Source organism: Phymastichus coffea, unplaced genomic scaffold (assembly GCF_024137745.1).
Source record: "Phymastichus coffea isolate CEN01 unplaced genomic scaffold, Cenicafe_Pcof_1.1 PCOF00015, whole genome shotgun sequence".
Taxonomy (NCBI): Eukaryota; Metazoa; Arthropoda; class Insecta; order Hymenoptera; family Eulophidae; genus Phymastichus; species Phymastichus coffea.
In genome coordinates this window covers 3579378-3591505 of record NW_026706826.1, presented here as the reverse complement: position 1 = coordinate 3591505, position 12128 = coordinate 3579378, and the positions used below count along the sequence as shown (strand labels likewise).

The window sequence follows — 12128 nt, the reverse complement described above, 5'->3', positions numbered from 1 at the left end:
CCAGAGTTGAATTTATTATTTAAAGCTCTTAAGACGCTTTCGTTATCAGAGAATATTCTAAAGTTATTATTTGCATCAGAGCAAATTTTTTCAATGCAAAGATTTAATGTTAGACTTTCCGCCGTAAATATGGAGGCTAAATCTGGAATTTTATAGGAGAAAGTAAATTGAGGTTCGTTACTCCAAACAGCGAGACCCACGTGACTCTTGTCACTAGTATTAAGTTTTGAGCCGTCCGTATACGAGGTGTGTTCAAAAAGTAAGGTGACTTTGTATTTTTAAGAAAAAATATTTATTTATTTATCAATATTTATGTTGTCCCCTTCAAAGTAATCCCCCTCAGATACAATACACTTATGCCAACGGTTTTTCCAATCCTCAAAGCACTTCTCATAAGCACTTTACGGTATAGCCTTGAGCTCTTCCAGCGATGCAGTCTTTATCTCTTCAATCGTTGCAAATCTCCGAACTTTCATAGGTCTCTTTAGTTTTGGGAACAAGAAAAAGTCACATGGGGCCAAATCCGGTGAATGTGGTGGCAGAGGCATGATTGTGGTGTTGTTTTTGGCCAAAAAATCTCTCACAAGCGAAGATGAGTAAGCAAGGGGCATTATCGTAATGCAAAAGCCATGAATTGTTTTTCCACAATTCTGGGCGTTTTCTTCGTATTGCTTCTCGCAAACGGAGCATAACTTCAAGATCATACTGTTTATTGACCGTACGTCCATATGGTAAGAACTCCTGATGCACCACGCCATGGTAATCGAAGAAAACAGTGAGCAAAACTTTGACATTTGATCGAACTTGGCGTACTTTTTTCGGTCTTGGCTCATCTGGGCTCTTCCATTGGGACGATTGGACTTTGGTTTCGATATCATAACTATATACCCATGATTCGTCACCAGTTATGACCCTTTTGAGTAAATCTGGGTCGTCGTTGACGTCATTCAACAGTTCATGAGCGATGCTCATGCGACGGTTCTTTTGGTCAAAATTTAGCAATTTCGGAACAAACTTCGCTGACACACGTCTCATGCCCAAAGCGTTAGAAAAAATTTCATGGCACTAGCCAAGCGATATACCAACATCCTCAGCAACTTCTCTGATAGTGATTCGACGATTTTCCAGAACAATTTTCTTCACTGCTTGAACGTTTTCATCAGTTGTTGACGTGCTTGGGCGTCCAGAGCGAGGCTCGTCATTGGCATCTTCCCGGCCATCTTGGAAGAGTTTGTACCATTTGTAAACATTTTTTTTACTCAGAAAAGTTTCACCGTATACCACCGTCAACATTTCAAGTGTTTCGGAGCAATTTATTTTATTCTTTACACAAAATTTGATGCAAATCCTTTGATCCATATTTTTCGATAGCAAAAAATCGCCTAGCACGCAAAACACTTATAACCTTTACGCCTCTCACAACCAAACAAAAAATGCTATACACTTGAAACTTGGTATAGATGTTCGGGAAGAGTGTACCAACATAACAAAACAGAAAAATCGATAATCGAAAATACGTTGCCCGTGAAATTTGAAAAGTCACCTTACTTTTTGAACACACCTCGTATATGTCAATCAATCCGTTTTCGTTCTTAATCATATTGTTGAAAGTTTGAAGATGGTCAGAGCTTTCTATGATTCTTTTACCTGAGTCAAGATCAATGTCAAATGTTTCAAAGAAGCTTTCAAATGGTTGAGTTAATTTGAAGAAAATGTCGGATTTAATAACTTGATCGGAGTACAGCCTAAGATATTCGTAACATTTAACTAGTAGCGATTTGTCGTAATTGAAATCGTATTGAAAATCCTCGGATAGTTCATGAATGCTTTCTATGTTTTTGATCGTATAATTGTCGTTTAAGGACAATTTAAAGACATTATTATTATTTAAAGATATTTGAGGAGGTACTTGAAACCGAGATATTTATATCTGTATGAAAGATGTACAAATTTTGATTCAGCTAGTATAATATTTAAAGGCGTGCTTTTTTGGTAACACAAGGCCAGTCTTAAGGACGCATTTTGTATTTTTTGAAGTTTCTCAAAATTTGTATCAGCACATGGGGAGATAAGGAAACCGCAGTATTCCAATCTAGATCTAACTAGAGATTGGTAAAGTAGAGATAGAGTACCAAGGTCTGCACCCCACCAAGTCCTTCTTAGGCAGCTAATAATTTTCGTAGCAAAGACACTCTTTCTGACCAAATAATTGATATGCTTCGACCAGTTCAGTTTTTGATCAAGAATCATGCCGAGGAATTTGACTTCTTTCGAAGGTAAAATAATCTCATTTTCAATTTCCAAGCTGATATCTTTCAATTTTATATTATTTTTGTTAAAGAAGACTAATTCACATTTATGTAAAGCTAGCTTGAGGCCTCGTTTTTTCAGGAACAGCAATACAGATTCGACTGTAGGTTTAAGGTTGTTAATACCTTCTTGTGGCTTCTCACATTCAATGAATAAAACCACGTCGTCCGCGAATTCTAAAATGTCTATGTCAATTCCTAAGAGTGTTTTCAAAAGTCTAGTATAAATGGCGTAAAGAATAGGGCTGAGGACACTTCCCTGAGGGAGGCCCTTGTTCACCAAATAAGTGAGGGGATCATCTGAATTTAAAGGAATGAGGATACGTTCGTAAATAAGAAATTTAATAAAAATGATAAATTTTTTTGGTAAACCATGTTTGATCAGGTCGTCAATTAGTATATCTGGGATAATCTCATTAAAGGCACCTTTAACGTCCAGGAAAAAAGCTGCTAAGCTTTTCTTTTTGTAGAATGCTTTATGAATGTGTGTGGTTAGGATCGAAAGGTTATCGGCACAGGATTTACCTTTGCGGAAACCAAACTGTGATAATGAAAAAATTTTGTTGTTCTCTAACCAAAAAATCAGTCGAGTGTTTATCATTCTTTCGAAAGTTTTTAGGATACAAGATGCCATCGAAACTGATCGAACTTTATCGCTGTTGCTTTTTGGAATAAATGTGATTAGATACCTAGACCAATTTTCTGGGAAGATTTCCTGATTGCAAAAGTCATTGTACAAATCCAAGAGTAACCGTTTGTAAAATTCCGGTAATAATTAATAATTCGTAGCTAATTCTATCGACCCCTGGGGATGATTTCAAATTTACAGAGCTAAGTGCTGCGTCAAGATCCTCAAAAGAGAATGGAGTATCCATAAAATGGGTTTGCTCTTCATTAGAGTAATAGCATCCTATAAAATCGGATATGTTTTCATGAGGGCATAGATCCAAGTTTTTAGGGGTGCACAATTCCGAAAGGCATTGTTGTGCGTTAAGTATAGCTACGAGGATGGTCCGATAAGTACTTAGCCCCACCGGCCGATGTCGCCACTCACGCAAAAAAAAACTATTCTATCACGTAGTACAACCTTCTCGATGGTTACTGTCAAGATTTCAGCCGGATCGGAGTTGTAGTTTATTTTTGAGAGCGTGTGAAAGCAAGTGTGTCCGTTGATTTTTGAAAAATGGAAAAAGAGCAGTATCGGTCGGTGATTCGATTCTTGTTTTTGGAAGGGAAATCGCGCAGCGAAATCAAAAAGCGCTTGGATGCTGTGTACGGTGACTCTTCTCCTTCGATGGTGACCGTCAAAAATTGGTTTAACGAGTTTCAACGTGGTCGCACGTCGATTTTTGAAGAGCCACGTCCACGTGCTCCGAAAACGGCTACCACGGAGGATAACGTGACAAAAATTCACGATCTCGTATTGGCAGATCGACGATTGAAGGTACGCGAGATAGCTAAGATCGTAGGCATCTCAAAAAACCGCGTGGGTCATGTCCTGCGTGAAATTTTGGGCATGAGAAAGCTGTCGGCACGATGGGTGCCGCGTTTGCTCACTCCGGACAACAACCGCAAACGTGAGACAACTTCAGAGCAATGTCTGACGCTGTTTAAGCGCAATCCGAAGGAGTTTCTGCGTCGTTTCGTGACAGTCGACGAAACATGGATCCACTGGTATACACCAGAGACCAAGGAACAGTCAAAACAGTGGACTTTACCCGGCGAAAGTGCTCCGAAGAAGGCGAAGACTGCCCCATCGGCCGGAAAGGTGATGGCCACCGTTTTCTGGGATTCACAAGGTGTGATCTACATCGACTACCTGGAGAGGGGCAAAACGGTCACAGGGCTGTACTATGCCGAATTATTGGGCCAATTTGACGTCAAATTGCAGAAAAAACGGCCCCATTTGGCGAAGAAAAAAGTGCTCTTCCACCACGACAACGCACCGGCTCACAACTCCGCCGTCGCCATGGCCAAATTGGTCTAATTAGGCTACGAACTGCTGCCCCATCCACCGTATTCTCCAGATTTAGCCCTATGCAACTTCTTTTTGTTCCCAAACTTGAAAAAGTCACTCGCTGGGCAGAAATTTGAGTCGAATGAGGAGGTAATCGCTGCCACGGAAGCCTACTTTTGCGACCTCGAGGAAACGTATTTTTCAGACGGGTTAAAGAAGTTGAAGCATCGCTGGACCAAGTGTATCGAACTAAAAGGAGACTATGTTGAAAAATAAAACGCCACTTTTCCAAAATTTTCGTTTTTCTTTTGTAGGCTAAGTACTTATCGGACCACCCTCGTATTTTGTTACCATTAAGAGAGGTAGGTCTGCTCAAACCGTTTTTGAACGCACCGACCTTTCTCCGTTACGATTTAGTGAAATACAAAAATATATAAATGAGTTCTTTTTTTCTTCATGTAAAGTTCTTGTAGTTTGAGCTTCTAGTTTTTTATGATTTATAAAAGATTTTAAGTTACATCTATAATGAATAGATCTAAACGAGGCATTCCTCCATCTAACAATTTTGTCACTTTTTTCGTTCCACCAAATGGTTTTTCTTTTTTTTTCTTTTTTTTCTTGTTGGTTCAAATGCAATAGGTTTTTTCTTTTTGCAACTACATTCGTCGAGAGATTTATATAGAAAATCCATAAAAATATTATACCTATTGACGACTGACTCGTTAATAAAGGTCATGCTATTAAATTAAATTTTTTCATCATCTAATAATTTCAAAAATTTCGTAAAATCAATTTTTTTTTGATTGATCCGATAATTATCTCTATTTTGTTCGTCGGTTTTCAGATTAAACGATATTTTAATGGGGTAGTGCTCGCTTCCCCATGAATCCTGCAAAACTGACCAGTTCGCTTTTAAGGCTAAATTCAACGATACAAAAGTTAAGCCTATATTTGTAAATGTAGAGATCTGAAGCCAAAAACATCATAATTTAAGCATGACGAGTGCCAACTCTTGAATTTTGTAAAGACTTATTGACCCCTCCCCCCTCGTATTTATACCATAAAAATAATTTTGTATGTACCGATAAAAAACTACGTAGTCGATAATATACCCCGTCATCGATTCTGTATCTTCCATTCCATTAAATTGTTACCGATATTGTAGATCACGATAATATTGCCTTCGCTGTATTACCTGACGCGTATACCGACACTATAAACCGGCTTTAATTTATGCATGAATCATGATTTGAGGCAATAACTTTCTATGAAGCAGTGTCCTAATTTTAAGTCAATGGAAGGATTAAGTAGCGCGGGTATAAAAGGAGCCTTTCGTCACTGTACTTGCTCTCTTACGATCTTGCTCTTCTGTTAACTCGTTACCCTCGATCTTCTACTCTTGTGGACTCTTGTTCCGATAAACCTAAACTCTGTCAATTTAAATATTGTATTGCTCTTCAATTAAAATCTGAGATTATTTAAGTATAAGTTATATTTGTACTTTACACTTAGATTAAAAAAGTCACTTGAATATCTGGCATTATTTATTTAACTTTACATTTCGAGTCAAACCACGTACCACGTGAACTATACCCCAAGTAAGAATACACTTAAACTATTAACTACTTTATGCATGCTAATCGCTGTTATTGTATCCTCGTTCTATTTATCATATACTTTCACGAGCTCGCACTTAGTCCTAAAACACTACCTATCCGCTTTGAAAGCTCGCACCTAAACGTCATTTGGTGTAAACGTAACAAAAGTAAGAGTAAAAACGATAAAACAAGATGGATCTTGAGGCTTGATATAGTTACAAGAGTGTTTTTGCATCAAAACTGTAAATGACAACATTGGAGCTCTCCTTGTTATGATAACAATCTATAAACAAATATCGCAATTCAATTTGCGATCCTTATGATGAATCGTAGTTCATCTCAAATTACTTAAGTATTATGTAATTACTGAACTATGATTACATATTATAATAATTGTTACAGATAACAATTGTAATTCGCAACAATTATTATATATATTGGGACGGTAAACGTCTTATTAGCGCTAACGGCCCAACCATGCGGCTGCCGGCGAGGGCAGCACCTACCGGTTGGGGAAAATGTGATGAGGGAATTCGGCACGCGACGGGACGGAACGCGCGCGTATGAAAATGAGGCAGTTGAGGATCAGCTATCGATATCGCCTGAGAGGAGTCGAAGATTAGCACCCGGTCGCTAAGCTGTGTAAGGTGGGATAGTTGATAGTTCCCGAGCTTTCCCGAGTGCCGAGACGAGCTGATCCAAGCCAGCAGGAGCCGTACCTGATACTGAACACTACGAGTGCGTGCAAGAGTGTGCGAGTGAGGAGTTTTGCCATCGAGGGCGAAACTGTGAACGCAAGTTTTCTTGTCGCAAACAAAAAAAGCAATAGACTTTGCCGAAACTCAATTGTGAGCTACATTCTCTCGTGTTGCCGTACAACTGTTAATAAGGTAAGCTGGCCAGCTTAATTTCGCGATCGCGGCAGAATTGCTAAATAACTAATCTTTCGTACTCGCTAGAAAACGTGCATGTATTATCTCGGCAAACAAAGAGCGGCGAGCGATCCGACTCCACATGTTATTGTCGCGCGAGCGTCTTGTAAACATAAACACGCGGGCCGAATACAGTGTACAGTTTAGAGAAAATAAACGATCTCACATGTGATATTGATTAGAATTTCATCGTACTTATTTCAATAGTAGATAGTTGGTTGACTGATACCCGTTTCCTCCTGCTCTCCGGTTTTCGTGTTTAAACGTATAGGTAATCACTCGCGCTCTTCAATACGATCGTGCGTATTAAATTGAATAAACGGTATTAACCCCGTCACAATATTACATTAACATATAATACTGGAAAAAATTAGGGAAACAGAAAAAATTCCTAAATTTTTTGGTGATTTTTGTAGAACTATATTTTCTTGAAAAATAATCGTATTGAGATGAGAAAAAAAGCACTTTAAAGCTTAAAATTTCTAGTTTTAGGATTCTGTACTTTTCACCTATTGCTGTTACTGCAAAATGTAAAAAAAAAGAGAAAAAAGTTTTTTTTTTTGTCTACGGACTTCGAAATATTTTGTTTATTCAAACGAAAATAAATTTTAGTTAGCTTATTTATTCAGTTTCGATATCTTAGTGACAAAATCACTTTAGATCGGTTCATAAATGGTTGCGCAGTGCACACTGGTCATGTTATCTCTGATTGTGTCAGAATTGGTGTCTATTTGAATGTGTCAAAAACATTATGTGAACACCCACTAAGTTCAACTCTTTCTCGAAAGTTACTAGTGTATTTAATCATTATCTCTGATACAACAAAAGTAAATAACGGCGGTTTTGCAACCACGTTCTTATTGAACATCTTTTTAATGAGTGAACGAGATAATTTCTGAGTGATATTTTTAGGACGAGCATTAAAAGTTGTCTTAAATTTGTTTTTTATATATTTTTAGGAAACGTTTGGTTGCTAGCTTTATGGAATTATTTAATTGTCAACAAAACGCTGCTTAAGTTCAGAAAGCTTCTACTTGAAAAAAAAAAATTAAAATAACAATTAATTTTCATAATTTTTGAATATTTGTTTGTTTAAAAAAATGAAGAGTTATTTATCTTAGTTTGTGGAAATGTGAATAAATATCAGAATTATTTAAAAATTGAAATTATGAAAAATTTCAATACAAGTAAAGTAATAAACAAGTATAGTGTATGCACTACAATTGATACATTTTCAAGAGCAAATTAATTAATTGACATATTATAACTGATTTTTTTGATATTATCTAAGAATTCACTGTTACTTTTATTGATCATTTACTATTGCGGAATAATATGAAATTATTTAAGGAATGGCATATTTTTTGTGATATTTACCTTTTACGGCATTGAAAAATTGCCTGTTAATTTTTTAATAATGGCAGAGTTTGTACGAGGAGGACCAAGTATGTCCAATAATACAAAGGTAATGATTTTATTTCATATAATTATCTATGTATTAATGGAAAAATCATGTGTTAATAAAAGTTATAAAAACTTGTGATTTTTCATTGAATGGAATACTTATTCAATATTTGAATCTAGGAAGAATTATGTCCATAATTCATATGTAGTATAATTTTTTGGTAGACTATGTTTGAAATTCAGAAAGTAAAAACAATTTTCAAATTCTATATAAGTATATGTAACAAATATAACAAATAAAAATGTTAATATTTAGAAGATATATTTAATTGATAAGTAGTTTTGTTCAAACGTTAATGAAACTGCTTATTTTCAGTAATGGTAATATAATAACATTTTATTAATAAAAATATTTCTTTATTCTTTAATGGTTTAAGGATTGTTATTTAATATAAATGCTTAATGGAAATCAGACAGTTTTTTGAAATGTATTAAAAAAATTTATATACAAATATTTATTTTGAAATTATTTGATATAGAATAAATTTTAACTAATGATATATGAGATTTCAAATAGTCTGATTTGTTATAATTTACCTTGAAATTTTTCATTAATATTCCCATATAGATCTAATAATGTATAATGAAAATTAATATGAACATTTTACATTTCCTTTAAAAACTATTCTTTATAATAATTTATTTATTATATGATTTTTATCTATTCATAATAAATTATTATAAAGAAATTATTATTACTAATGACTGATAATAATGATAATATACTATTATTTAATTAACATTAATGAGTATGCAATTTTATATAGATTGTACTATTATGATAAAATGTAAAATGTTTGGCCTAAATGTATAGTCATAAAGATCAATTCGTCACATAATAATATAACAATAAAAATTAAAAACAGTTGTTTACATTTAAAAGTGAAAAGAATATAAAAAAATGACTGGTGAAACTTATATAATGTCTTTAACATTTGTAGTATGCCTACTGTTTGAAGTGCTGAAAGGAATATGCGGTTATAATCAAATGCCCAGCTGGTTTGGAGATATTTTAGGAAAATGTTTCAGTCAATAAGATATACTTTTGCTGCTGACCAAGCATGGTGCATTGATAAATGTCAGCCACAGTGTTCTTAGTTTTATACACCTATCTACCTATGTCAGATACAATAGGATTAGTATACTTTTAAGGGATGACAGAACATATATCTCAAACTTTATTTTTAACTCAATTATGGGTTAAATTATAATTGATATTATATAATAATATCAAGGCAATAGTAAATCTTTTTAGTAATCTTGTATTGCTTTAGATCCAATGGAAATATCTGACTGTTAGAATTTAGTTTATTAAATATCTAAACATCACTTATATAAAGTTTCTAGTGGATGTTCAATCATGTCTTCAATCAGGAAAAGTATTTTGAGTAATTTTTTTATGATCCTTGTTAAAGAATTTAATTCTATATTAGCTATCTCATGAACAACCCAAACCGCCATAACCAATCATTTAAGATATTTTCAGGATAAAGTTTTTAACATTAATTTGTTTGTATATTCTTGTTTATTAGCATTATTAGATAAAATGTACATGCATTTTTCTAATTGTGCTATAAAAGCACAGCTACTAATTTTGATTACATGATTTTTAAACATTTGCGATTTGCTAACACATGTTTTGAGAATAAAACAGACAGTTTTAAAGTTAAGTGTATACCTTAATGTGAAAAGTTGTAGGTAATTAAATTAATATAAAATTGAGCGTTTGTTGTGTCAATCGGACCGTCTCGAGTTGAGAAAAAAAAGAAGAGAACTAATTGGGTAGTATTCAAAAATTCATTATGCGATATATTTTGATAACGATAAGAATTAGCTATACATTGTATATGTAACATATGTGTGCACAAGATGGGTTCTTCAAAATCATTAGTTTACGTGATATGGAATTTTAAAATAACCTTTTTATCAAGCTATTTTATAAATTTCACTTTTGCTAAATCATTGCAAATTGAGAGTAGGAGAATCATTTTGGCTGGTTTCCGGCGCCCGACATTTTCTACCATAAAATTTTTTTTTATTATTGTCTATATTTGATAACTAATCGATTCAGCAAGAAACGGAACCTCCCCCTCTCTTTTTAGTAAGAATCAAGGTCAATTCAATGTCAAATGTAGAATAAGCCGTGAGAAAAATCACTGGATTTTGGAGTAATCATTTTGGTTGTTCGACTTAACTGTAATATATGCATCCATTTCTCAAGTCGCCGAGTCCGAATACGAAATCATCTTGGTTGTGTCAGGTCACCTGAAGGTCATTTCGAGGTCATTTCAAGATAAAATAAAGAAAAAGCTGAACAATAAAATATAACTAATTATTATATAATTTTTTGAGGTCGCTGAGTCCGAATACGAGGTCATCTTGGCCATGTGAGGTCATCTGAAGGTCATTTCAAGATCATTTCGAAATCAATTAGAGAAAAAATCGAATAATAAAATAAACAAATTATTATATAGTTTTTGAGGTTGTTAAGTCCGAATACGAGATCATCTTGGCTTATATTTTTTTTATTAGTGACTATCAGAACAGTAATTACGAGTAATTACATGGTTTTTTCTTAACATGACTTTTGAAGAACAAACAGACTTTACATTCGGACTTTGAGACCCTCAAAAGTTACATAATAGGTAGTTGACTTTTTTGCTCGTCTTTTTCTCTATTCGATCTTGAACTAGCATTAAAATGACATTCCAGTGACCTAATAAGCCAAGCAAGCGCCAACGAAGATAAGCTTATTATTCAAATGTCTTTACGGAATCGACGTTTAACAGTACCTGAAATAACGTTTTCGCTAATGAACTTCTAACAAATAAAGTCTGCGAATGTACTGTATGCAAAAGACTCTGTGAAAAAGGATTTTGTCGTTGAGAGGTTGTTAAAAAATCACTAAGACCTGCTAACCTTAAAAAAACATTGAAATGGGCAAAACAACATAAAAATTGGAAAATTCATCAGTGGGAAAAGTTTTTTATATGTAAATAGTAAAAAAAGTATGTATACGAGGGTCGTTTGAAAAGTCCGTGCAAAGTCAGAGAGATGGCGCTACTAGTGTGTATCAAGGTTATTTTCAGTTAGTGGCATATCTTGGAAGAGCACACGCCAAGTTTCAGCCAGATCGGCCAATTACTTTGTGTTTTACATTCGTTTCAATCAAAGAAATCGAGTGGTTGTAAAAAAATGGACGAAAAAGAATTTCGTGTATTGATTAAACATTACTTTTTCAAAGGCAAAACGCCTCAGGAGATTAAACAGAAGCTTGATAAACATTATGGTGATTTGCACCTTCGATTAGAATGGTTTATAAGTGGTTTCAAAATTTTCGAAGTGGCCATATGAGCACAAAAGACGCTAAACAATCTGGACGCCCTGTTGAGGTAACCACTTCAGAAATCATTGATAAAATCCATGATATGGTGATGGCTGACAGAAGAGTGAAGGTGCGTGAGATTGCTAGTACTGTAGGCATCTGGAACGAACGGGTACACAATATTTTGCACCAACATTTGGACATGAAAAAGCTATCCGCTAGATGGGTGCCGCGATTGCTCAAGATTGACTAAAAACGAGATCGTGTGAAGTGTTGCAAGACAGGTTTGCAGCTGTTCCAGCAAAATCCGCAAGACTTTAAGAGTCGTTTCATCACTGTAGATGAAACATGGATACATCACTACACTCCTGAGACCAAAGAACAGTCTAAACAATGGGTTACCAAGGGGGAATCTGCTCAGAAAAAGGCGAAGACAATTCCTTCGGCCGGAAAGGTTATGGCGACTGTCTTTTGGTATTCGCAAGGAATAATCTTCATCGACTATCTGGAAAAGGGTAAAACCATTACAGGCGAATATTATTC

The 12128-nt window shown here is 34.8% G+C and overlaps 2 protein-coding genes across 3 annotated transcripts in view; one reads left to right on the top strand and one right to left on the bottom strand.

Annotated features, from left to right (window-relative positions):
* LOC131675040 (PCI domain-containing protein 2) overlaps positions 1 to 10497 on the bottom strand; it is a 455195-nt gene extending 444698 nt beyond the window's left edge. Inside the window, exon 1 of the mRNA XM_058953865.1 lies at positions 10456 to 10497. Within this exon, the coding sequence (XP_058809848.1) occupies positions 10456 to 10473 (18 nt within the window). The 5' untranslated portion in view covers positions 10474 to 10497. The remainder of the gene's footprint in view (positions 1 to 10455) is intronic.
* The window catches only part of LOC131675037 (ras GTPase-activating protein 1), a 1462590-nt gene continuing 1458084 nt past the window's right edge, over positions 7623 to 12128 (top strand). For both annotated transcript variants that reach the window (XM_058953862.1, XM_058953861.1), the window contains exon 1: positions 7623 to 8261. In XM_058953862.1, coding sequence (XP_058809845.1) covers positions 8214 to 8261 — 48 coding nt within the window. In that variant the 5' untranslated portion in view covers positions 7623 to 8213. The remainder of the gene's footprint in view (positions 8262 to 12128) is intronic.